This window comes from Dermochelys coriacea, chromosome 27 (genome assembly GCF_009764565.3).
Source record: "Dermochelys coriacea isolate rDerCor1 chromosome 27, rDerCor1.pri.v4, whole genome shotgun sequence".
Classification (NCBI taxonomy): domain Eukaryota; kingdom Metazoa; phylum Chordata; order Testudines; family Dermochelyidae; genus Dermochelys; species Dermochelys coriacea.
The window spans coordinates 8,283,544-8,309,351 of NC_050094.1; the positions used below are offsets into that span (position 1 = coordinate 8,283,544).

Below are 25,808 nucleotides of genomic sequence, written 5' to 3' on the forward strand. Positions count from 1 at the left end.
CCAGCCCGGCGATCGGCCCCCCCCATCCCGGCTGCTCCTCCCCCTGCCATCCCGGGGATCTGGCCCCCCCCATCCCGGCTGCTGCTCCCCCTGCCATCCCGTGGATCGGCCCCCCCATATCCCGGGCTGCCCCCTCCTGCCATCCCAGGGATCTCCCCCCCCCGCCATCCCGGGCTGCTCCCCCCCACCATCTCAGGGATCTGCCCCCCGTCATCTTAGGCTGCTCCTCTCCCCCACCATCCTGGGGATCTGGCTCCCCCCATTCCGGGCTGCTGCCTCCCCATCCCAGCCTGCTCCTCCCCCCGCCATCCTGGGGATCTGCCCCCCCTCCTGGTCTGCTCCTCCCCCCCACCATCCCAGGCTGCTCCTCCCCCCCCCCCCGCCATCCCGGGGATCTGGGCCCCCCCCCATCCCGCCTGCTCCTCCCCCTGCCAACTCTGGCTGCCCCTCCCCCAGCCCGGGGATCTGCACCCCCTGCCAGCCCCTCCCCCCAACCCGGGGATCTGCTTCTCCCTCCGCTTCGGGAATCTGCCCCCCATTCCAGCCTGCCCCTTCCTGGGGATCTGTCCCTGCCTCCCCCCCACGATCCCGGCGTACCCCCCCATGTCATCCGGGCCTGCCCCTCCCTCTGCCCCGGGGATCTTCCCCCCACATCCTGGCCTGCTCCTTCTCCCACCTGGGGATCTCTCCCTCCATCCTGGTCCGCCCTTCCCTCTGTGCCCCTCCCTCTGCCCCTGAGGGTTTCCCTCTCCTCTTGGCCTGCCCCTCCCCCTGCCTGGGGAGCCCTCTGGTCCCCCCACCATGATCCTGACCCAGCCCCAACTCTCCTGCTTGAGATTCCCGTTACCCTCCCCATCCTGCTCTGCTCCTCCTTCTCTGTCTGGGGATTCCTCCTTCCTTCCTCCCCATGATCCAGTCCAGTTCCTCCTCTCCAGTCTGGGGATACCCTCTGTCTCTCCCTCTGCCATCCTAGCTTGCTCCTCCTTCTGCCTGGGGATCCCTCTGCTTCCCCCCCCCACATATCAGCCTGCTGCTCCTCCCCCTCCTCCTGGGGTTCCCTCTGCCCCCCCCCCCCACGTGATCCTGGTTTCCCCTCCTCCCCTGCCTGTCTGTGTCTATGTTTCCTTCTCCTTGAGCTCAGCCCTCTCCCCCTCCATCCCGGCCCCTGGAGGTCTTTCTGCTTCCACCCCCCACAATACCAGCCCTCTCCCTCCCCTTGCCTGGGGGTCCTTCTGCTGCCTCTTCACAGCCCAGCCCCCTCCCTCGATCTCAGATCCCCCATCCTTCAGACCTCCATACGTGAGGATGTCTCCCATGCCCGGATCCACCCACCCCCCTCATTTGTTGGGAGGCATTTCAGAGCTCTCTGACTTATGGGTCTATGAAAAGGGGTCGGGCTCCCATTGTTTCCCCCTGTCTCTGGGGTTGGCCTTCCTCTGGATCCCCCTTCCCACAGGGGAGAGGAGGAAGAGGTCAGGAGTTGAGGGTGGGGTCCTCTGAAGTGTGCATAGAGACAAGGATGGAAGGAGTCTACTGGAGGTGGGGGCACGGCTAGACCTTCAGAGTCCCACTCCTCCATGCTCTAGCACTTCCCTCAGGTGCAGGAAAGCAGGGCCCTTGGACTCCTCGCCCCGTCCCTAACCTACCCAGTCTTTTGGCAACAGGATGCAGTTTTTCAGGGGCGCAGTTAGCTGAGTTCTCCTGGCTCTTGTGATTGGGGAAAGGGTCCCTTTTAATTTGGAGAAGAGTTTCAGCTCCACCGTTGGGATGGTCTGGAGACCAGGGAGGACAAGTTTCTGCAAGCAGAGTTTATAGCTCTGGTTTTCTGTTTGCTTTTAGAGTGAAGCTTGGTTGATTTAAGGCAGATTGAGAGGCAGCAGGAGAGACCCAAAAAGGGATCACCCTTGGGTCAGACAGGTGGAGAATGAACGGAGAAGCCGATTGCCTACAGACTTGGAAATGACAGCTCCAAGAATCAAGGTGAGAGCAGCCCTGTTGCCCAGGCTTTCCCTCTCTGAAAGGGACCTGTGCTTTGAGATCCTCTCTGTGTACCCACCCCCCAAAATCCTGCAAAGATCTAGCATATGAGTAATCCCAATGAGACTACTTACGTGTGTGTAGTTAAGTACTTGTATGAGTCTTTCAATAGCGTTTAAAAATTAGAAGATGCCTGGTTGTGATGTAATAAAATGCACCTAGCAGGTAGAGCAAAATCCAGAATCCGTACATGGAGTTGACCTTCAGACCATGCTTTCTGCTAGTCCTTTCCTGGGGCCGCTCAATACAATTATTTAACCTTTAAAGGGGCCCCGAAAACCGGCAGAGTTAGGCTGATACTCCAGCCCCACTCCATGCAGTGTGGATGTAGAAAGAGGCCTGGCTGACAAGTTTATGGATGCCAGCCGGGAAATTCAAAATCGAGGCCAACTTGATTGGTTGGGTGTCATGATGTAACATTCAAGACAAAACATATGGGATCAGATCCATACCTGATGTGATAGAGTGCAGCTTCGTTGACTTCGCTGGAGTTGCAGTTGTTCACATTGGGGCTGGATTGACTCAAGCCTCCACCTAGAGGCCCCTAGCTCCTAGGTAGTCCAATTTTAAGTTTGGGTTTGTGGGGTTTTTTTAAGTGGTTTTAGCCCCACACACGTACAAATCTGAGTAGAAAACAGTGCTCCCTCCCTCCCCCCCGTGTTTGGATAGCCCTTAGCACAGTGTGAGCCTGGGCCAGGACTAGCGCTCCTGGGCGCTACAATACTGCCAATAAATAATAATAATTCTCACTGATACGGTCAGAATCAGGCTCCCTGTGTTATTTTGCACTGAAAATGGCTGCTTGAAGCACTTTAAAAGCCCTTGGAAAAACATAAAGACCAAGACTGGACCCACCCTCTCCACGAATGATAAAAGAGCCGACTCCCATCCATTCCTTGCATACATACCCAGGCTCCCAGTGAATCCTGGGGACTAGAAGGCTGCCTAATCAGAGCCCGGAAGTTGTAGCTGTGCAAGCTAAGATAGTGTCACGGAAGATCAGATCCATGCTTCAGGGGTGGATCATCACATGTAGGAAGCTGCAGAAATTCTCCCTGCAACACACACACACACACACACACACACACACACACACGTTTGCTCTGGGTGGTGGATCTGATAAGTAGCAACACAAAATACATATTAATGAGCCACGCGGTCTGTCAGGTAGTTCATTGATTAACTGTACAGGTTTAGTACGGCTGTGAAAGGGAAATTGTCAAGATTGGACAGACACAGAATTTAGCCGACCTTAAAATCACATACACACACACAGCCCTCCTCCCCCTCGGTCTGCCACCAAAATGGAGGTGAATGGAGGCTACTGGAGAGTGCTTTGAGGGGAGATTCTGCAGCAACAAATCTAAGGGGCATGCAGGGACTTGGGACGTACAAAGACCCTGCTTTCTGAACCAAATATGCCCTGGTATAATAAGGTAAGTTTATTTCAATGCCCTAGTAGAATCAGGTGCATTGATTTCCGTGGAATTGCGTGCATTTACACAAGGACTGGAGTTGGGTGGTTGAGAGGAGCGCATGATTTCTGTAGTGTTCCATCAACTGGCCGTTCCAAGAATGGAGCAGGGAAATCCATTACGGTGCACCCCGGAACCCAGATGCAAGAGGTACACGTGGGGTCGGCTTAGGCCTCACTATTGTCCTGTTAACGTCTGCTGTGTAATATTAAGGACCGTGGTGGCTCTTTGCATAAAACTCTTGACGCTGATGGGAACCATGGGTGTGGACTGAAAGCAGTATGTGAATGTAAATGTTACCTTGATTTGGAACTTGGAGTCTAGCCAATATATTTAACATGTAATTGATTAAAATGGTAGGCAAAGTTCACAGCTGTTAATTTTCCAAATGCTAAAGAGATCAGATTGTTAACAACAAATGTTAGGATGGCCAGCTCTGAAAATCTCAGGAGATCTGAACCTTTAATTCCCTTTAATTTTCATGGGAATTAGGTGTCCTTATCCCATACAGGGCTTTGCAAACCTCAGTTTTATCCCATGCTGTGGGTTAAAATTCTGCAAACCCTTCACTTAAAATCAAAAGCCTTTGAAAGGTGAGCTGCATAGTGGAAGGTGGTTTTGAATTGAGGGTCTGATCAAGCTTTCACTGAAATCAATAGGCAGCTTCCCCACAGGCTTTGAGTCAGACCTGAAGTACAAATCTTAGAATATAGAAACAACATAGAAGACTTGCAGAGAAATACCAAAAACCTGTGTGCTTGTTTTATATCTTTACTTGCCCCCTTTGTAAAAATCCAGACTCCTCCAGGATTTGCTGGGCATGCCCAGGAATGCAACTTAGTGGACAAAGTGGGACTTCCGTAAGATTTCCAGTAGCTGTGATGTCCCAGAAACTTCCATTTACTTTTTGCATTTAGTCTGTTTAACTTTACTGTAGAGATAGATATTTAATTAACGTTTTCTTCCCATTGGGCTAAGGGTTTGTTGCTGCCCAGCCCAAATTCCTAGAATTGGTAGAAATGTAGAACTGGGAAAGGGACCTCAGTAAGCCATCTAGTCCACTCCCCTGCACTTAGGCAGGACTAAGTATTATCTAGGCCAGGGGGTTTCAACCTTGTTTCTTTCTGAGGCCCCCCCAACAGGCTATAAAAACTCCACGGCCCCCCAGGCCACAGCAACTGGTTTCTGCATATAAAAGCCAGGGCCGGCGGTAGGGGGTAGCAAGCAGGGCAATTTCCTGGGGCGCCCACACCACAGAGGGCCCCACAAGCTAAGTTGCTCAGGCTTCAGCTTCAGCCCAGGTTGTGGGGCTTGGGACAAGCGGGGCTTTGGCTTCTGCCCTGGCCCCAATGAGTGTAATGCTGGCCCTTCTAGGTGGCCCCCCCTAAAACCTGCTCATAGCCCCCCCAGGGGCCTCGGACCCCTGGTTGAGAACTGCTGATCTGGACCATCCCTGGCAGGGGTTTGTCTAGCCTGTTCTTAAAATCCTCCAGTGACAGAGATTCTGCAACCTTCCTAGGTAATTTGTTCCAATGCTTAACCACCCTGACAGTTAGACTTAGGAAAACTTCCTAACTTAAAAATCTCCCTTGCTGCAATTTAAGCCCATTGCTGCTTGTCCTGTCCTCAGTGGTTAAGAACAATTTATCACCCTCCTCTTTATAACAACCTTTTGCATACTTAAAGATTTTTATTGTGCCCCCTCTCTGTCTTCCCTTTTCCAGAGTAAACAACCCTATTTTTCAGCCTTTCTCACGGGTCCTGTTTTCTAGACCTTCTGTCATTTTTGTTGTCTCTGGATTTTCTCCAACTTGTCCACATCTTTCCCAAAGTGCGATGCCCAGAGGTGGACACAATATCCCAGTTGAGGCCTTAACAGAGTGGAAGAATTATTTCTTGTGTCTTGCTTACAACACTCCTGCTAATACAATCCGAGAATGATGTTGCTTTTTTTGCCACAGTATAACATTGTTGATTCTCATTTAGTTTGTGATCCATTATAACCCCCCCCCCCCATCCTGTCCTGCAGTACCCTTCCTAGGCAGTCATTTCCCATTTTGTATTTGTGCCATTGATTATTCCTCCCTACTTGGACTACTTTTCATTTGTCCTTACTGAATTTCCTCTGTTTATTTCTAACCATTTCTCCAGCTTGTCAAGATAATTTTGAATTCTAATTCTGTCCTCCAAAGTGCTTGTAACCGCTCCTAACTTAGTATTGTCCATTAAGTTTATAAGTGTGCTCTCTATGCCATTATCCACATGATTTATGAAGATATTGAATAGTACGGACCCAGGACAGATCCTTGTGGGGACCCTACCTGATATTCCTTTCCAGTTTGACTGTAAACCATTGATGATTACTCTCTGAGTACAGTTTTCCCAACCAATTGTGCACCCTCTTAGAGTAGGTTCGTATAGGCTGTATTTCCTTAGTTTGCTTATCAGAAGGTCATGTGAGACAGTATCGGAAGCCTTACTAAAGTGAGTTGTATCACGTCTACCGCTTCCCCCCTAGCCTCAAGAATTGGTTACCCTGTCAAAGAAGGGTATTGGGTTGGTTTGACGTGATTTGTTCTTGACAAATCCATGTTGACTGTTACTTACTGCCTTGTTATCTTCTAGGTGTTTACAACTGATTGTTTGATTATTTGCTCCATTATCTTTTCAGCACCGAAATTAAGCTGACTGGTCCGTAATTCCCCGGGTTGTCCTTATTCCTCTTTTTATAGCTAGGTGCTATATTTGCCCTCTAGGATCTCTCCCGTCCTTCATGAGTTCTCAAAAACAATTGCTAATGGCTCAGAGATCTCTTCAGCCAGATTCAGAGATCTCTCATAGATTCAAGGGGATCATTCTGATCATGTGGTCAGATCTCCTGCATAACCCAGTAGTTCTGTGCGTGTGTTGATTGCTGAGAGAAACAACCAAGGAAGAGAATGACGTTTAACTGTCTGCTTCTCCAGGGTGCACTCTCTCCCAGTTTTCATTCATGTACGTCCTCACTTCCAGCTCTGAATCCAAGCCTGCCTTCTTGTGAATTGCATGTGGGTTATGCAGTCAGCCAGTGCTCACAAAAGTGGGGGTTAGAATGGAAACGGCCACTCTTAAAGCAGTGGCTTCAGAGTGCATGGGTTAGCGTGCAACACACTGCTCTCTGCGGATGTGGATAAGCGAGGCCCCTGTTGTATTGGGGGGGGTTGGAGGTCTGCTCCCCACAGCACGCAGAGCAGCTCTTCATCTGCTGAGGCTGTGCATTGTAGCCCCTTAGCGTTGATGTCTCCCTCACCCCCTGCTCTCTGGGGCACTCAGCTGGGATCCTTCTATAACGCTTAGATTTTTTCAAGTCAGTATTTGCAGGGTCTTTTCAGAGCCCGGGAGGGGGGAATTGCTTGGTTTGGTCCGGGGGGGGGAAGGGGGATAAAACTGAACAAAGGAAAAACGGGGCTGAATGTCAGGAAGAAAAGCTGTAAATAATGGGATCTCGGTGCCCCAGAGCCGTTTCCCAGGGACCCGCATTACGTGGGTCCTTTTCCCCTTTGGCTCTGACTTCTGTCAGCCGAGGTGCTGGGGAGCATTAGAAACAAACCTTCCAAGCTCCTAGTTGTGCATTCTGCTGGCCTCGCAGCTGCCCCCTTCGCCTCCCTCCCTACGAGCTTCCTGCTTCTTCCAGCGGGCAGCATGCAGGTTTGGTGATTGCCCCCCTATGCTGGCCGGCTGCTGCTGAGCATCTGCCTGGCAATGCAGTAACACAGAGCAATGGGGCTGGCCCTGGCCCTTAGACAGTCTTAGCGGGGGGTGGAATTTATCTCTGTCCAGGGGGCAGAGGGGAGCCAGTTTGTGCCTCCCCTATTCAGAAGGCTGCAGGGGCAGGTTCCGGTTTGCTCTAACTGGTGTCCCATGGAGCTTTGCCAGGGTGCAGAGTAGCCAGGTTGTGAGAGTGCCATGGTCCTCTAGAACTGCCCCTGCACCCCATCCTCCTGTGGAGCTGGCTCTGCTCCAGCCATAGGGGCTCCCTGCACTGGGGGACCACGACTGTAGACCTCTGCTAGGCTCTAGTATGGCATAAACTGAGCTCTTCCCAGCCTCTGGAAGTGCTGTAGCCATGGCTTTCCAGTGCCCCAAGGCCTCCCTTTTTAATTTTGGGGAGGCTTCCCAGGTTTGCCAGCCTGCTGTGCAGAGAGAGGTAAAAACATCCCTTAGAAAGAGAACATTCTTGCAAGATTTCAGAGTAGCAGCCGTGTTAGTCTGTATTCGCAAAAAGAAAAAGGAGTACCCGTGGCACCTTAGAGACTAACAAATTTATTAGAGCATAAGCTTTCGTGAGCTACAGCTCACTTCATCGGATGCATATGCTTATGCTCTAATAAATTTGTTAGTCTCTAAGGTGCCACGGGTACTCCTTTATTCTTGCAAGAGGCCATCAGGTAAAGTCTTGCTGTATTGCATCAAAGAAACAGCCCTCAGCCTTTGCAGTAGCTACCAGCTTGTCTGCTGTGGCGTTAAAAAAACAAAAAAAAACCTCTGGCTCATGCTGAGTGAAATGTCGGCCTGAGCTGGGAAGTTTTGGCCTTTAGAAGAGGATGGAAATATTGCTGGTGATCACCCCTAATTACCCAGTCCAGTCTGTCTGCATTACGGTGGAGAATTGCCTGCTGGGATCTGTTAGTCTCCGCGTGCTGGGCTGCTGTTCTAAAGGGGAAGCTGGTTGCAAGCAGCAGCTGGTCAAGTCTGGGTGCTGGGGTGCTATCCTGCTTGTGGCTGCATTGGGTTAAAGGGGCTGGAGCTCAGTAAAAAGCTTCCATGCAGAGCTGTGTGTCCTCCAGCCTCATGGAGGGCCAGCTGGCTGCGATACAGTTTCGATCATTTGTTTTCTTCCTTGCTCAGACCGTTGGTCCCAGGAGGACATGCTGACCCTGCTGGAGAGCATGAAAGGCAACCTGCCCTCCAACGATGGCAGCAAATTCAAAACCACCGAGTCCCATCTGGATTGGGACAAAGTGGCCTTCAAGGACTTCTCTGGCGAGATGTGCAAGATGAAGTGGATGGAGATCTCCACCGAGGTAACCTCCACGCGTTTGATGTGACGACCGTGGACTCTCTCCTGAAGCTTGGTGCTATAGGGCCAGGGCTTTGTGTAGCACAGGGAGTGGGTGGGCCGAGCAGGGGCGTGGGAGCCAGGAATTCCCGAGTCCCCTTCCTCACCTACCTAAACAAAGTCTGATTACCTGGCCCCAGACTTGGGTTTTTCAATCGTGGGAGTTAACTTTCTCCCCCAGCTCTGGCTCAGCCAGTGGCTCCCTGTGGGCAAGTCCCTTCCCCCACTCTTTGCCCTGTGCCCCTCTGCAGAGGGGGGATGACACTGACCTGTCTCCCAGGGATGCTTGGGGGAGGGCTCAAACCATGAGCCACAGCATTATTATTGAAGTATCGAGGGTTGTAGGGGTTTAGCATCAAAGCATTCGGCGCTGTACAAATCGCAATGCTGCAAAACTCCCCCCCCCACCCCACCCCCGGCTTGTGATCTGTCGATCTGTTATCACCATGGCGCTGTTTGATCTGTCTTCGGAACTGATCCCCACTTATTCTTGTAGGTGAGGAAATTCCGAACGCTGACAGACTGATCATGGATGCTGAGGAACACGTAAAGAATCCTTACAAGGGCAAAAGCTCAAGGTAGGTAATCAGGACGGGGCCAACAAATGGGTCTTGTCTTCCACCCTGTCCAGGCTGGGGGATCTCAGCAGGGGGCAGCAGAATTGCCTTAACCATCGTTTGGAGGAGCGGGAGTTATCTTCTGTACTGGAGTCCAGTAAATGCATCACATGTCAAGTCTCCCGTATGTGATATTTTCTGGCAGGGAAATAGACTAGCTGATCTACTGGGCCGTTCCAGGGCTAACTCTATGGGGAAAATTTTGCTTATTTCTGACTGATAACAACACTGATGTGCTTCCCAAGCGTGGAGGATTAGTTAGCTAAAGTTTGTAAAGCCCGTTGGAGGTGGAAAGCTCTGGGCAATAGCCACATTTGGTGACCGTGTGAACTACGTACAACAGGCATGGGTGTGTTGTTGATAACCTGTGTCTAAGTTTAGAGCAGAGGGCTGCGAATTGGCTCTGTGGGAAGGCAACGTGGTCTAGTGGCTACAACATACAATTGGAGTCAAGACTCCCGGGTTCTAACTGACTCTCAGCGTGAGTCAAATCACTTCCCATTTTGTGCCTTAGTTTCCTTTTTTCCATCTTTAAAATGATAATAGTACCTACCTCACGAGAGGGGCAATGAGGCCTAATTAGTGTGTGTAAAATGGTTTTGGAGAGCCTAGGGGAGCCCCTTGTGGCCTTGATAAATCTGAAGGGATTGTTATTTATCTGTCTTAGGTACTCGTATGGATCCCATTACCATAGCACGAGCACCTCACAGCCTGCTGTGTGTGTATCCTCACACCCCCCGTGAGGCAAGGCAGTGCTGTTCTCCCTCTCCTCCCCGCACAGATGGGAACCGAAGCACAGACAGACTAAGTGACTTGCCCCAGGTCTCACAAGGGGTTTGTGGCAGAGCCGGGAACTGAACCGGTCTCCCAAGTCCCAGGCGGTGCCCGAACCATTGGCCATCTGTCCCCTTACAGGCACATGGTGTGCATAGGGATGTATTTTTTTAATTGTCCTCTCTCCCTCAGAACACCCCGATTTCCCCAAGAAGCCCCTGACAACCCTACTTCCGCTTCTTCATGGAGAAGCGAGCCAAATACGCCAAGCTGCACCCTGAAATGAGTAACCTGGATCTGACCAAAATCCTGTCCAAGAAATACAGGAGCTCCCTGAAAAGAAAAGGTACTGAAGCTACAGAATGTGGGATTTGGGAGCTCTCTCTCTTGCACGCACGCACGCAACGCACGCACGCACCCGACTTAGGCTCTGATCACTGTGCTCCATGCAGCCAGATCCCCCGTAGTCAGTTAGTGGGGCAGGGAGGTGGCCTGGACCGGCTCTGGAGTCTGCCCCACGCAGGATAAGGGTTCAGGTGGGCCACAAGTCCTAGGGCAAGGCATGTTCAGGGAGGCAGTTTGTGACCTGCTGGATCGAATACTGGGCTGAAAACATGGGAGCCGTGGGTTCTATTCCTGGCTCAGCTGCTGGCCCGCTGGATCACCTTGGGCAAGTTACGTCACTGCTCTGTGCCTCGGTTTCCCACGACTGTACAATGGGGATAATGACACTGACCTCCTTTGTAAAGCGCTTTGAGATCGTTGAACGAAAAGTACTATAAAAAGAGCTAGGTGGTATTATATGTTTAAACCTTTGTGCTTTTAAGATTCCCTTCCTTTCCCCCCGTGCACTCGGTATTCCTAAAAGTCTGGGATCTGTGCGGAGAGGAGGGTGTATGATGAGGAGATGGGTGGTATCCAAACTCCACCCCCTAATTTTTCCACTGAAATCGTCAGCAGCAAAACGGTTACAATGTTGATCCTCATTAGGCTTCAGGGATAAATGTACACCCGGCACTCCTCGGCCAGAGCTCTTCCCCTATGGGGACTCAGTGACACTGCCCTGCTCTAGGTACCCCAGGGAAGGTTTGCCCTGCAGTCGGAAGAGGTTAGGAACTGACCCGTTGCTGTGACAGTTTAAGATCTTCACGTGAAGTGTTGGCTCCACCCAGAGGTCAGCCCTGGCTCAATCCATCCCGTGCCACGACCAGCGGCTGCCCCAACCCAGCGGCTACCCACCGGCTGGGTCAGACTTCCTTGGAGAGGCAGCTGCATGCGCTGTTCGCTTTATGTTCAAGCCCTAACCTGTCCCTGCAGACGCCTCTGTCACTAATTGCGCATCGACGTGATGTGGAACAGTGATAAACATCCCCTCCGACTACCTGGTGCCAGGGCCTTGTGGCCTGAACACCAGGCCGTGGTCTGCCTGCTCTAGACAATGGCCAGGTTGGGATCTTTCCGTCGCTTCCCAGGGCGTTCGGTGCCCAGAGGACGAATGGGAAGTGGGCATTAACCCCTTAGCAGCTTGGAAAATCTCAGCCCCTAGCTGCCGTTTCTGGACCCAATCCTGCAGGTCCTGCGAGCCCTGAACTCCCATGGACCCCTGTAGAAGCCATGGTGCTCAGCACCTGCAGGATCAAACACTTCAGTTGCAGGGCTGGCCGAGATGACTGGCACCAGCCTCCAGCACACAGAACTTCCCTTCCTCTGCTGGGCAGCTGTCCAGAGGACTCCGCCGGCTCCCGCCCCTGTTAAAGCCCCGTGCTCCTTTGTCCCTCCCAGATGAAATACATCCAGGACTTCCAGCGGGAGAAGCAGGAGTTTGAGCGGAACCGGCAAGATTCAGGTAAGACACCCAACCGGCCCGGGGCAATCTCTAGCCATGTTCGTCCCGACTAATCGGGATGACGAGCATTTCCGTGTAACACTCACAGAGGGAGGAGCCCTTTGTGGGGGGGACAACGAGGAAGAACAGACCAAAACCGGGGTGAACAAAAGGAAAGGAAGGGCTTGAATCGGAATGGTTTCATTGGCTCTCAAGCTGGGAGTCCTGGGGACCCGGGCTGGGGCAGGTGGGTCGGTTAGAAGGCTTTTTCTCTGACAAAGCAGCCGTAGAGTGCAGACATTGGGAAAACCACCTGTGATCTATCTCCCCTCAAGAGAATGATGGGGGCCCAGTTGATGAGGTCCTTAAATACATTAAGGGATCCTGCGTTGGCCTCCCACTTCAGTATGGACTCGATCTCTTCTAGCTCCAATTCTGTGATCCCCTGACTCTCTCTTGAGCCTTTTCCTAAGCCCTAGGGCCATGATCCTCAAAGGCATTTAGGCTGCTGACTTCATTAAAATCAATGGACGTTAGGAGCCTAAAATAACTAGGCCTCGTGTGGCCCTCTTAGGTTTCGGGCCAAGATGTTCCAGGGTTAGGACCTGGTTATCCAGAGTCTGTCTCTTCCTTTCGCTGCCTCTGACGCTCGCCACCCCCCCCGCTTTTTGTCCCCGCTGCGGCAGGGAAGACACACCCAGATCTTATTCAGAACGCCAAGAAGTCGGACGTCCCTGAGAAACCCAAGACCCCCCAGCAGCTGTGGTACAATCACGGAAGAAAATCTACCTGAAAGTGCGCCCGGATGTGAGTTCCTCTTGGAGATGTGGCGTGTGTGTGTGTGTGTGTGTGTCTTTACACCATGGGAGGAGGGGGAGAGAAGCCAGGGATGGGAGGGGGCCTGAAGGAAGAGGCACCAAGCAGAAGTCCTGTGCTGTCCGGACAGAGGTAAGGAAGGGGCGCCGTGTGTCTGGGAGCAGACCCGGTGCCTGAGAGACAGGGCAGAGCACTGATTTCACTCCGGCTAGGGAAAGGACGCAGCGCATAGGGGCAGGATGGTGCAGTGAGCAAGTCCAGGATCGCTGTGTTTCCCAAGGCACAGAGAGGTGCTAAGCCCCGTTGCACAACCCAGAGCAGTGAGATCCCCAGCGCAAAGGCAACTCCCCTCCCACGTCCCCGCGAGCTCGGCTCGCTGCCTGCCATCCCAGGCGGGAGAGGGCGGGCGGGGCCCGCATTTCCCCCCCTGTGCCCTCACCTCTGGCTTTGGGTTTTCAGGCCACCACGAAGGAGGTGAAGGACGCGCTGGGCAAGCAGTGGTCTCAACTCTCCGACAAAAAGAGGCTGAAATGGATTCATAAGGCCCTGGAACAGCGAAAGGAGTACGAGGTAGGGAACAGTCACCAGTTCCCCTCCATCTTCTCCCCGGCCCGACGGGCGCCACCTCCCGGCCACCAGCCGAGGGGCGTTCCGGGAGCCGGCCAGCCCCTCTCTGTAATCAGCCTGAGGGGTTGTTGTTGAGGGACCCAGGCCCCCTTCCTTCCACTCATTGTGGGGCTAGCCCACAGCCCAGGTAGCTCAGAGCCTTCCACCATAGAGCTTGGGATCCATTGCCTCTCGAAAGGGAGGACAGGTGGGCAAGGTGTAGGGAGGTGACTGGCTTCTCTCCTCCTCCCCTCCCTGTGCTGGTGGGCATCGGCTCAGCCCCCTTAACCCGCCGGCTGCTTTGCCATCCGCAGGAGATCATGCGGGATTACATCCAGAAGCACCCAGAGATGAACCTCGAGGAGGGTGTCACGCGCTCCACCCTCACCAAGGCAGAACGCCAGCTCAAGGACAAGTTTGATGGGCGACCCACCAAGCCGCCTCCGTAAGTCCCTTGCAATTCGAGGGTGGGGCTGATGCTGCTTTTTCTTGGGGAAGGGGGAGATCTGGGGCTTTCTATTCCTTCCCCCTTGTGGGTCCAGGGAAAGCAGGACTGGAAAAAGACAATCTGGGCCATAGGCACACCCGTCCTGACTTCATACTCATGGCCCCACCCTCCATGACTTGGCCCCACTGGGCCCTTCCTCACTCCAGCAGCTGGGCGTATCTGCTTGCGGGGGACGGTCAGGCTCCCTGTACTTTCCTCTTACCTGCAGAATCCTCTGTTGGGTGGGCACTGGCAGGGTGCTTCAGGGCGGTGTGTCGTGGAGTTAACACCCCATTGAGCTCCTCTGAGCTATTATTCCAGGCTCTCTGTAGATTCAGGCTGTTTTTTTACTTTTTATTTTATTTTTTTTAAATGAGAGTTCAGCCTTGCTCGGTACTTAACATTTAGATCGACCTCACTGTCCTTCGGGGGTATGGAAAAAATCTCACCCCTGGGCACCCTAGTTAGGTTGACCTGACCCCTGGCGAAGGTGCAGCTAGATGCATAAAAGAATTCTTCCGTCAACCTAGCTGCCGCTGGTCAGGGAGATGGATTAACTGCGGTGGGTGGAAAATCAAGTAGGACGCACCTGCGCTATAATGGCACAGCTAGGTGTAGGGCCTGTAGTGTAGACGTAGCCTCGGGTTCTGGGCAATCATGTGACTCATGGGCGTGGGCCTGTAATTTGGCATTCAGTGACACTTCGCAGCATCCAGCAGTCCCGAGTAGGTTGACACGCTCCAGATTTTGGAGGCCAGATTATACCCAGAAATTGCTTCCCTTCTTTTTGGCTGCGCCACTGAAATGCAGCCTGCTCTGGTGTTGAGCACGGCAGCTGTTGAACAGCGCACAGCAATGCTGCCAGGGAGGCTGGGACAGGAGATGAACCTGAAGAAGCAGGCTGGAATCCCCCCAAGGTGTTCCCCAGAGGGAACACCACTGGGGAATTGTCAATGGCCGTGTGTGGGCAGGACCCTCATCTGAAAAAGGGGGGGCGGGAAAGGAGTGGTGACCCCTAGCGCCCCACGGCCACTGTCGTTTCACAGGAACAGCTACTCTCTGTACTGTGCGGAGCTGATGGCCAACATGAAGGACGTCCCCAGCACGGAGCGGATGGTGCTGTGCAGTCAGCAGTGGAAGCTGCTTTCCCAGAAGGAGAAGACCGTACCACAAAAAGTGTGATCAGGTGAATAGGCCGGGGGCCCGCACCTCGGTGGAGCTGAGTTTGGAGGCGGGCGGGGGGCGGGGGAGAACAGGTAGAAACAGCTGTTTTCTGCGGCTGTATTGGCAGTTCGAGTGGCTGCGTTAAATCATCGATCTGGGTTTGAGCCCCACCCGCCGTGGGCGCTGCCCTCCTGAATGGAGTGTGTCGGGAGAAACGAGCACCAGGAGAGAAGCCGGACGCCTGGGTTCTGCCCAGGACACCGGGCGAGTCACGTGCCTTCTCTGAGCCTCCGATTAAGCAAGGGGTGATGAGAGGCCGTGAAGTGCTTTGAGATCCTCCAGCGGGGAGATGGGATTAGATGCCCCGAGCACTGACTGTGGGCAAGCGCGGGGCCAGAGACTCGGGCCCAGGGAATTCTCTCTCTCGCTAGCAGTCGAGCTGCGCTGTCTCTGACACCAAGGCACAGATCCCCTGTGATTTTGCTGGGTTTCGATTGGCGCGTGGGGATGGAGGTGACGTCTCTTAGTAACCGACTCTCTCTCTCCCTGCTGCTTTTTCCACCAGAGAAAGAAAGATTACGAAATCGAACTCCTTCGCTTCCTGGGGTGGGTGCCCCGGTTGCCCAGCTCATTCTGTGGGGGGTGCCCAGCCAGCCTTCCCTTGGCATTTCATTACATGGCTCGTTGGTTTTGTTTTGCGTGGGCAACTGATCGTGTTGCGCCATTGGGGTGGGGTGGGGGGAGCGCTTTGTGTGCGCTAGGTCCTTTCTTTCTCTGCCACGCGGGCTAAAGAAGCCGGCACGGCACAGCACAGCACGGTGGTATCCCTGTATTTCCCAGGTGCAGCTCCAGCTGTCTCCATTTGCTGGGGCGGATGTAAATCAGAAGTCTGTTCCTTTTTATATTGGGTCTTATCCCAGCCCCTTCTAGTCCTGCATTAAGCAACTTGATTAATGGTTCATTCTCTCTCCCGTTTCCTCCCTGGGGGAGGATGGTGTGAGCAGCAGAGGGTTTGTTTTGGTAGGGTTTTGTTCCGGTGAATATCCAGGCTGCTCATTCCCCATCTCTGATCAGCTCCGGAGAAAGCTCCATCTCTTGCATGGAGGAGCTTTAGCGGAGTCAGAGGAGCTGCTCCAATGTAAATGGGTGTGAGTGGACAGAAAATCTGGGGGGGCGTGTTTGTGTGTGTGTAATCCCCTCCCACTTCCTCACCCCTCGCCATGCTTCCACCATCTTCACAGCCTGTGGGGATTTGGCCTTCATTCACCTGGTGGCGGGGGGGGGATGGGCAGGGCAGGACAGGGCCTTGTTTTGACCCGGGAGCTACTTTTTCCAAAACATCTGGGAGCTGCTAGCCCCCGTGTTGTGTCTGGATGGGCGCAATGATATTGTTTGCAAAAACCAAGGGTGGAAAACCTGACAAGTCTGTTTCCCCACCCGCTTCCCCCAGAATAAAGTTTCTTCTCTCCAAGGAAGGAGGAGAGGAGAGAAGGTCCCTCTTTGTCTGAGTAGGTGGGACAGGGACTGGCTCTGGTCGGAGCTGGTATCTGTCTGTGCTGTGGGAGAGCCCAGCACCCTGAAGCACTGTGCTTAGCTGTCTCAGGATGAGTCCATTTTGTCTTCTGGTGTTTTAACCCATCTCTAGGCACACGCGCTAGTTTAAAACCTGGTGCCAATGCATTTGGAAAATAGTACCTATAGCACCAGACATTTCAGGTGGGGGTGTCCTTTTCCCCCTCTATCCCTGGAGTCATAAAAGAGAAGCATTGTCTAGTGGCTAAATCACAGGCCTGGGACTCCTGGGATCTGTTCGTGTCTGTGCCACAGATTCGCCGAGTGTCCTTGGGCAAGTCACTTCCTCTCTGTACCTCTGTTTCCCCAGCTCTAAAATGGGCATATACATTTTACTGTGAGGAATTGGCTAGTGCCTATGTGCGCCATTGCCCTCTAGTGGATATGACTGGAAATCCTGCACTGTGTCATAGGCCCAGTACAGCTAAGGAGATTCTCTAGTAGGCAGATTCTGGAGCAGGAGAATCCGAGGCCCATGTGGTTTGAGATCCTCAAAGGTGTTAGTGAGACGAAAGCAGCAGCGTTATTGTTATTCCATTCCCTTTTCATTGGATTGTTCCTCTTTTTAAAACTCACTCGCCCCTCTGTGGCACTCGCTGACCCCACTCGCCTTTGCTTGCAATGCAGAGCCTGCCCGAGGAGGAACAGCAGAGGGTGCTGGGGGAAGAGAAGATGCTGGGAGCGAACAAGAAAGGTGCCACCAGCCCAGCTTCCAAAAGTCATCACCAGACACTGGCAAGGTGAGGGGCTGGCTTCGGCACAGGGGTGCGTGTGCGTGTCGTGAGAGAGAGGGACAGAGCCAGTTACTTCTAAACCAGCTTCAAGACTTCTGGATGGTAGCTGCTGAGCCAGCAGGGAAAAATTAAACCAAAAATAGAGAACATAAAGAAATTCAGGGTTTTTTTTTTACTATTGGAAGCTGCTGTGGGATTTTTTGTGCCCTTTTTTTTTTTCCATATTTTATATATATATATATATATATATATTTTTTTTAACTCAACCCCACACCAAGACCCTTTGTGCTCTTCAACAGGCAGGTTCTGAGAAACCCAAACGGCCCATTTCTGCTATGTTTATCTTCTCGGAGGAGAAGCGAAAGCAGCTGCAGGAAGAGCGACCCGAGCTTTCCGAGAGCGAACTGACCCGGCTGCTGGCGCGGATGTGGAACGACCTTTCAGAGAAGAAAAAGGTTGTTAAATCAATGACACGCTCGTTAGACACCTTGTTTTACAAAACGGCACCTCTAGCTAATTCGCCTCTCTTGAGAGTCCCAGAGGATGCCGGTAGCGTCCATCCCCTCTAGGGGGCGCCAGCAGTTCAATCCCTGGTCACTCCCTACCTGGCCATGTGCTGTCGTGATTTTCTCCATCGGACAATCAAAGCTCCAGCGGCTGGCACTGGAGCGTGGCACAAACGAATGGGGTCCTCGCATCTCTTGGGAGCATCTTTGATTCCATGCAGCCCGGGACCCGCTGTATGGAATGAGACACCAGAACTAAACAAGCAGCTCAAGAGATTAGAATTTGCCGGGATTAAACCCGGAGAGGTCTTGAGCCTGGATTTAAAAGCCTGGCGGGGGGGAGTCGTGGTCCATCCGGCCCCAGGGGGTTTAGCTCATGGCTGAGGGTGAGTGTGTCAGAAGTTACGGTTTGGCTGGAAGGTGTGGGGGTGTGTGTGGGTGGGGGGTTATTGAGGGTGGGCTTGATTTTCTCTATGCCAGAGGTCCCCCCAAACTGTGGGGTGCGCCCCCTAGGTGGGCACAGAGGAACATTCCGGGGGGTAGGCAGAGGCAGAGCTGGGGGAGGGTTAACACCCCGCTCTGCTGCTGACCCCAGCTTTCAGGCCACACCCGGGGCCCCAGCTGCAGCCCCATCCTCAGCCCCCTTACCCATGTCTGTCCCCCGCTCCTGGAGCTGTGGCTCCGCTCCCGGCCCTGGCTCCGGAGGGATGGTAAAAAGTTCGGGGACCAGTGCTCTATGCAGACTGTCTGGGGAGGGTCTGTGGACATGTGCCTTGCGGGCATGAGTTCTGGCGCCTGGCACAGTGATGGGGTGAGGAGAAAAGGGGCAGTGACCTATTGATCTGTGTGACACCCCTTCCCACCCCCTCCCCCCGCCCCCATGCTTAAAACACCTTCCACTGCCAGTTCCAAGTAGGCTGTTGCAGGTGCCATCTCTCTGCCGCCCGAACAGTGCTGGGAACTGATGGAGCTGGAGTGCAACCCCCCCGGGGAGCCCCACACAGATCTAATAGCCCAGACACTGCTCCCCCTCTCATCTCAGTGGGCTGACGATGGGAGTACATGTGGGGGGCCCAGCTCGCACGCACCCAGGTTATTTCATAGCAAGGACGGCAGGTGTTTGCTGAGTGGAGCCAGGCCGGGGGACTGCATTGGAGAAACCTGGGCCTTAAACACCACCCTTCTGTGTGTCTGCTCAGGCCAAGTACAAAGCCCGGGAGGCAGCCATGAAGGCGCAGTCGGAGAAGAAACACGGCTCGGACAAGGAGGAGCGCGCCAAGCTGCCCGAGTCGCCCAAGACGTCCGAAGAGATCTGGCAGCAGAGCGTCATCGGAGACTACCTGGCTCGCTTCAAGGTGAGGAGCTGGGGGTGGGGGGGTTAGAGAGAGAGGAGGCAGGGACCACCCACCTTCCACACTCCCTGCTGGAGAAGGAAGGGGGACAGTCCCTGATTGCTGGCTCTGTCTTGGGGCATATCAGTTGCCTGAGTCACCTGGTCTCGCCGGGGCAGGAAGGGGTAAATATCACCAGGTCAGGAGAGAGGGCATGACTTGCCCACGCTCGGTGGCAGAGTCGAGGGTAGAACCCCGGAGTCGGGTGCGTTCGCCACAATGCGTAACCTGAGCGTTGTCGGGTCTCCCTGTGCCACAGAACGACCGGGGGAAGGCGCTGAAGGCCATGGAGGCCACTTGGAACAACATGGAGAAGAAGGAGAAGCTGATGTGGATAAAGAAGGCGGCGGAGGATCAGAAGCGATTCGAGGTAGGTCCCCGCGCTCTCTGGGGTCCGAGACTCTGTTTTGCGGGCAGGACTGTGGGGTTCCTCTGGGGCTGTCACTCCACCTCCGATAGCCTGCGTCCCTGTATCTCGGGCAGGGGATCGCCCCAATGGCTAGATCCATCCACCGCCTTGCTGCCTGAAGTTTTCATCTGTGAGGTTGGAGCTGGGGGTGGGGGAGAGGCGTATGCTGAGCTGGTGATTAGCCTCACCTCGTCCGTCTCTGTCCCCCCCTCCAGAGAGAGCTGAGTGAGATGCGGGCCCCCCCGTGCTCTACAAACTCCTCAAAGAAGATGAAATTCCAGGGAGAGCCGAAGAAACCCCCCATGTGAGTATTGGTCCCTCCGGGGGAGCGTCGGGGGGCGTCTTGCTTCCAGACAACAGGCCAGTCGTCCAGCCACTCCATGAGAGACTAGCCCAGGGGGGCAAAGCTGGGGCTCAGGCAGATGGAAGGGGACTGAGCTCGACCCTGCCAGGGGCTCATAGCTCACTGTGGGGCAAAGTCAAGTCCTGGTAACTGAGAGGGAAGTGTTGTCTAATAGTTAGAGCAGGGTAGGGCAGGGAGTCCTTAGCTCTATTCCTGGATCTCGGGGGAGAGTGTGGGCTCATGGCTAGGGCAGCGGAAGAGGAGTTGGGACACCTGGGTCCTATTCCCACCTTTTGGGAGTGGGTAGATTCTGGTGATTAGAGTGGAAGGACTCCTGGGTTCCATTCCTGGCTCGGTTGTGGGGTGGGGTCTGGTGGTCAGAGAAGAGGGACAAGGGCTCAGGATCTTTGGGTTCTGTTCCTGGCTCTAGGAGAGGATTGTGGGGTCCAGTGATCAGAGAGGAGCAATCGGGGGGTCAGGACTCTTGGGTTCTGTTCCTGGGTCTGTGAGGGGAATGTGGGGTCCAGTGGTCAGGATCCCTGGGTTCTGATTCTGGCTCGGGGCTGGGGAGTGGGGTCTGGTGGTCCGAGGAGAGGGACAAGGGGGTCAGGATCCCTGGATTCTGTTTCTGGCTCTGGGAGACGAGTGTGGGGTCTAGTGGTCAGAGGAGAGAGACAAGGGGGTCAGGATCCCTGGGTTCTGTTTCTGGCTCTGGAGACGAGTGTGGGGTCTAGTGGTCAGAGGAGAGACAAGGGGGTCAGGATCCCTGGGTTCTGTTTCTGGCTCTGGGAGACGAGAGTGGGGTCTAGTGATCAGAGTAAAAGGATCAGGGGCAGGACTTCTGGGTTCCATTCCTGACTCTGGGCGTGGTCCTGTTCCTGCCTCTGGCTGCTCCTAGGACGGGCCCTCGCTGGGTGGGGGCTGGCTGCTCTCTGACCCTGCTCTCCCTCTCCCCAGGAACGGTTACCAGAAGTTCTCCCAGGAGCTGCTGTCAAACGGCGAGCTCAACCACCTGCCGCTGAAGGAGCGGATGGTGGAAATCGGCAGCCGCTGGCAGCGCATCTCCCAGGGCCAGAAGGACTATTACAAGAAGATGGCCGAAGAGCAGCAGAAGCAGTACAAGATGCACCTGGAAATCTGGCTCAAGGTGAGCGGCTGGGGGGTACGGAACTGCTCAGACTCCACACACGGTTTCCCGTCTCCACCCCCCTTCTCTGGGTTGTCCAGTCCTCCTGCTTTCGGGGTGCATGGCTTTGAGATACCCCATCCCTGTTGTCCCCCACTGACCCTTCCCCCTCTCCGTTCCCAAGTGCCTTGGGGCTTTCTTCACCCTCGCTGCTGGGAAATGAGGGTTCAAGTGTCCCTGATTTAGCGTCTCTCTGTACATGGAGCACCCAGACCACCCCCGTTCCACCCAACCTTCATGCCATAGGGCGTGTGTCTGTGGCTATGACAGATGCTGTCCCTGGGGTCAAGGTCGCTTCCCCTCTCCCAGCATGGGAGCCCGAGAGAGATTTCAGAGTGGCCACAGCTCCAGATCCAGCTGTGACTCTGTTCCCCCAACTCCCTGTCGTGCTTTCCAAGCACCAGGAGGGTAAGGAAATTCCCCCTCTGGACAGAGGGGCGGTGCTGTTGCACTCCCAACGGCACAGCGGGCTTCGCTTTCCACCCACATCCCCTCCCCTTCCTGGAGCTGGGAACGCTCCTGCAGTCGTGTAGCTCTGTCCCCATCGCCTCCTCTGGGTGGTTACTTTAGTCTCCTGTCTCGGCAGAGCCTGTCGCCGCAGGAGCGAGCTGCCTACAAAGAACACACCTCAAATGTGAGTCCCCTGCGACGGGGGGGAGAGGGGGTGTGTGAGCCATTTGAAGGAACAAAGTCCTAATTGGTTATGTTCCAGTAGCGCCATGAGGCCTGAACCCAGCTCGGAGCCTCGTTGTGCTAGGTGCTGTTTATATGCCTCGTAAGAGAGACTCCCGGCCCACAGATCTTCCAGTCTAAATAGACACGGGGGAACCAAGGGAGGGAGAGGAAACGGAGTTCACAGAAGGGGAAGCAACTTGGTCAAGGTCAGCCAGGAGGACAGTGGCAGAGCTGGGAATAGAAATAACCAGGTGGTTTTGAGCATGTGTCCCCCACTCAAGGCCTTTCTGTGGATGGTGGTGATTGTTGTGGGCTCTTTAACCTCTGACCTCCTGGGAGGTACTGAGGAGCCTCCAGAGTTGCCCCATTGACTCTTCCTCTTCCCCTCCCTTCTCTGCAGAAGCGCAAGAGCATGGGGAAGGTCCGGGGGCCGAACCCCAAAATGAAGCCCGCCATGCAGATCAAGTCGGTAAGTGCCCTCGTCCTCCGTCCGCCCCACGTTGGGCCAGTAGCCCTGCTGCCCTGGCCCCGCGACTCCTTGGTGTGTTCCTGCCACCTGGAGGGGCAGCTCTCTGGCGGAACAGGCCGTGAAGAGGGGTCGGTGCAAGAGTTGATTGGAGAACAAGAGCAAAAAACTGAAACATTTTTAGAAATGCCACCATGGTGCTGTCTGGGAAATGGAGTCCAGGTACTGCCTACTCCCTGGTAGGACTACATCTCCCATGATGCACCATGGTACGCTCAGTGCCGGGAGGCCATGCATCATGGGAGATGTAGTCCAGCTGGGAGCTGAGCCTGGCCCAGAGTGGAGAATGGTAGCACATGGCACCTGAACTACAGATCCCATGAGGCACTGGGTAATCCCTGGGTCTATTGCACTGAGGGTCATACCCATTAGCCGAAGGCCCTGCTTTTCCTTGGCCTGAGGCTTGGCCATTGTGGGGATTCCAGGGAGGGGTGGGGGGCCACAAGGCCCAGCCAGATCCCCTCACCACGCCCGTCTGACCCCCAGGAGTCCGAGGAGGAGGACGACGACGATGATGAGGAGGAGGAAGAGGATGACGATGACGACGACGACGACGACGACAACGGGGACTCGTCCGAGGAAGGTGGGGACTCGTCAGAGTCGAGCAGCGAGGAGGAGAGCGAGGATGGGGATGAGGTGAGGCGCGCGGCGGGATGCTGTGTCTGTGCCATGCCTCTCGCTGACCCCCCCACACCCCTCGCTGCCACCCCGGTTTGCCCCTCTGATCCTGTTAATCCAGCCAGCCCTGGGGGCAGTAATTTCAGCCGGTCCAAGGATCCCAGAACCCTGGGCTCAGTAATCCACGAGTCTTCCAAGAGAAAGTGGGACCTAAACGCTGCGGGCCCGCTCCCCAGCCGGTGCCTTGACGTAGCTGCGCTGGGGGTCAGAAGAGCTGCGCCAGTTCACAGCGGGTGGGGATCTGGTCTCGGGGTTTGACCTGATTGTGTAATGCAGCTGGCGTCTGCAGCGTCAGGGGCTACACCCCAAGGACGCAGAGTTTGGGGCAAGCCTAGGGCCGGGGCTATGGCCGTTGCTTCCACCACCCCGACCCACACTTGCACCTGGGCACGGCTGCGGGTGTTCTCTCCCCAGATACCATTTACAATGTCTTACCTGTGTCTTTTGCTGAAGAGATCTGGCCTGATTCTGATTTCCGTCCCACTGGTGTAAACACGGAGTAAGTCAATGGAGTTTCTCTGGATTTACACCAGAGGCCGTGAAGTCAGAATCTGGTCAATGGTGCCAGGGCTGGGCTCCCTGTCCGCGATTCTTAACCACGCTCCTCCCACCGTTGGACAGCTCAGAGACCTAGTGGCCAGCGGCAACAAAACTGAATCTTGCAGCCTGTTATTTTCCAGTCCCCACTTCCAAATAACGGGCAGCCTGCTTGCCATGAAATCTTATTTATTCTTTAGACTTCATGGGCCAGGTTTCAGTGTGGATCTGGCTTCGGTCAGCTGCTTAAAAGCTGCTTCTAATGGGTGACCCACGGCAGGACTGCGTACCAGTGCTGCAAACGGCCATCCTGTCCTCCCGCTGTGGCTACCAGCTCCGCAGGCTGAGCGGAGCCAGGCTGCTGGCATGCAAGCCCTGGCGTGATGGACCAAGGCTGCTGTACTGCTAGGGTTGCCTTCTTTTGGGTGGGACTTTATGCCACAAAGGTCCCACCTGTGCGCGGCGCTGGCGTGAGAGGGACCCCTGCGCCGTGGCCAGACGGAACCATCCCAGGGCTTGTGTCCCCAGCACAGACAGACCCTGCAATTCCCCCCCCCCCCCCCCCGGCTCTTAACCCTTTCTTCGCCTTTCGCCCCAGAACGAGGACGATGACGAAGAAGACGACGACGAAGAGGAAGATGACAATGACTCCGAGGGCAGCAGCAGCTCTTCCTCTTCCTCAGGCGATTCTTCTGACTCAGACTCCAACTGAAAACGCCCACGGCGCCACCTTCTTGCCGGACTTTCAGTAATTCCCTTCCCCCCCCCCCGACCAGTAATATCCTGGCTGGAGATCTGGGTTGATGGTTACAGGGAGGGGGATGGGAAAATCACTGTGGCTAATTTTTTTCCCCCCTCCCTCTTAAAGAATTTCACACTAATGGGGTGCGGGGGGCAGCTGATAAAAGGCTTTGTTTGGGGGAGGAAGAAGGGGATATTCTGTGTTGTTTTTCCCCGTAGAGTTTGCATTCAATCCTTTATTTTATTTTTGTTTTTTGGGAGGGAGGGGGATTTTTACACCTCAGAGCCCCCGCAGCTGCCCCCCCCGCCTTCCCCTTCAACTTCCAGCTACCCCTCTGGACTTTATACAAAACCCCCACAAAAATCCTTTTTAAAACAGCGACAAAAATGTGGCAAGAGGCGCAGAGTGTTGTTCCGGTGGCGCGCGAGCCGAGTGGCTCAGGACTCAGCCATCGGGACGATCTCCCGCTTTGCCTCTCCAGCTGGAGGAGGGGACGGTCTTGTACAGTCTGAAGCTGCACCCAGAGCTCCTGGAGAGCAAAGTCCCACTGCACTTAAGAGCTCCTGGAATGAACTTACCAGCGGCATTTCCCTCTGGGGACAGGGGAGAATTTTTGTGTGTGTGTTTGGGGCGGGGTGGGGTGGGGGGGTTTAAAAAGACGTTGCCCAGTTTCGGGGGTGGGAAGGGCTGGCACTGGGTGGGGGAGTTAGGGGCTGTTACGGAGCATACCACTGGTTGCTGATCATTGCATCACCCGAAGAAAACATGGTTGATTCATCGTATTCAACCAGGATTTGGGCAAAGGCGGTGGCAGGCGGATCCCAGATTTGATTTTTTTTTTTTTTTTTTAAACAATGAAATGACCAATTGTTGTACTGGAACGGGGCATTTGTCGACTGGGATGGGGGGGATGGGAGGGTTCGGCTGCGAGGAGAGATCATCTGTGTCATCGGTGGTTGTCGTGCTGTTGTATTATATTTTTGTTTTCTTTTATAAAGCGAGAAAGATCCATCTTTTTATAATCAAAATCTCTGTCTCTGGCTAGCCACCCGGCTTGGCATCGCGCCCCTCCCGCCCCGCTGCCCACAGCAAACATGAGAGGTGCCAACGTCAGGTCGGTGTGCAGATTGTTTGGGGGGGGGCATCTGGAATAGGGGCAGGATGGTGCTTGCCAAAGGAACTCAGCTGTGTCATCGCATGCTGGATGCTGGCTGGTTGGGATAGAGGTGGGGCCACGCCCGCCAGTCTCACAACTCCGGGGCCCATCTGTGCAATCTGTTCAGCTGCAGTGTTGCTACCAGCTCCGATGATATTGCTCAGATTTTTATTTTTGTTTTGTTTAAAGGAAAATTGGGGAAACTTGATCCAAAAAACCCATCCGTAGACCCAAGTGGCTGAGATCTGAGCTCCCAGGCAGCTGCTCCTTCTAGGAGAGGACTCTCAGCTACGCATATATCTATATTCGTATATAACGGCTATATATTAATATATAGACTGGTATCAATATTTCTTTTCCGGTGGAGAGCTGTGACTAGCATTTCATCCCCGTCCTTTTCTTAGGAGGGTTTTAAACAGGTGTGTAAGTGGTTCTGTAAATAACCCGTCCGTGC

The 25,808-nt window shown here is 54.3% G+C and overlaps 1 protein-coding gene across 1 annotated transcript; it reads left to right on the forward strand.

Annotated features, from left to right (window-relative positions):
• Window positions 1–1,839: 1,839 nt before the first annotated feature.
• Window positions 1,840–25,564, forward strand: UBTF (upstream binding transcription factor). Its single transcript, XM_038385651.2, is given in 27 exon segments — window positions 1,840–1,943; window positions 1,946–1,980; window position 4,141; window positions 8,400–8,575; window positions 9,107–9,128; window positions 9,131–9,181; window positions 10,194–10,225; window positions 10,227–10,355; window positions 11,784–11,847; window positions 12,513–12,599; window positions 12,602–12,633; window positions 13,102–13,212; window positions 13,563–13,693; window positions 14,782–14,895; window positions 14,897–14,921; window positions 15,465–15,509; window positions 17,099–17,183; window positions 17,186–17,211; window positions 17,505–17,660; window positions 18,911–19,066; window positions 19,362–19,472; window positions 19,727–19,815; window positions 20,812–21,001; window positions 21,627–21,674; window positions 22,116–22,184; window positions 22,728–22,877; window positions 24,055–25,564. Coding segments are annotated over 27 exon segments (2,268 nt in total). The 5' UTR covers window positions 1,840–1,924; the 3' UTR covers window positions 24,169–25,564.
• The last annotated feature ends 244 nt before the right edge of the window (window positions 25,565–25,808 follow it).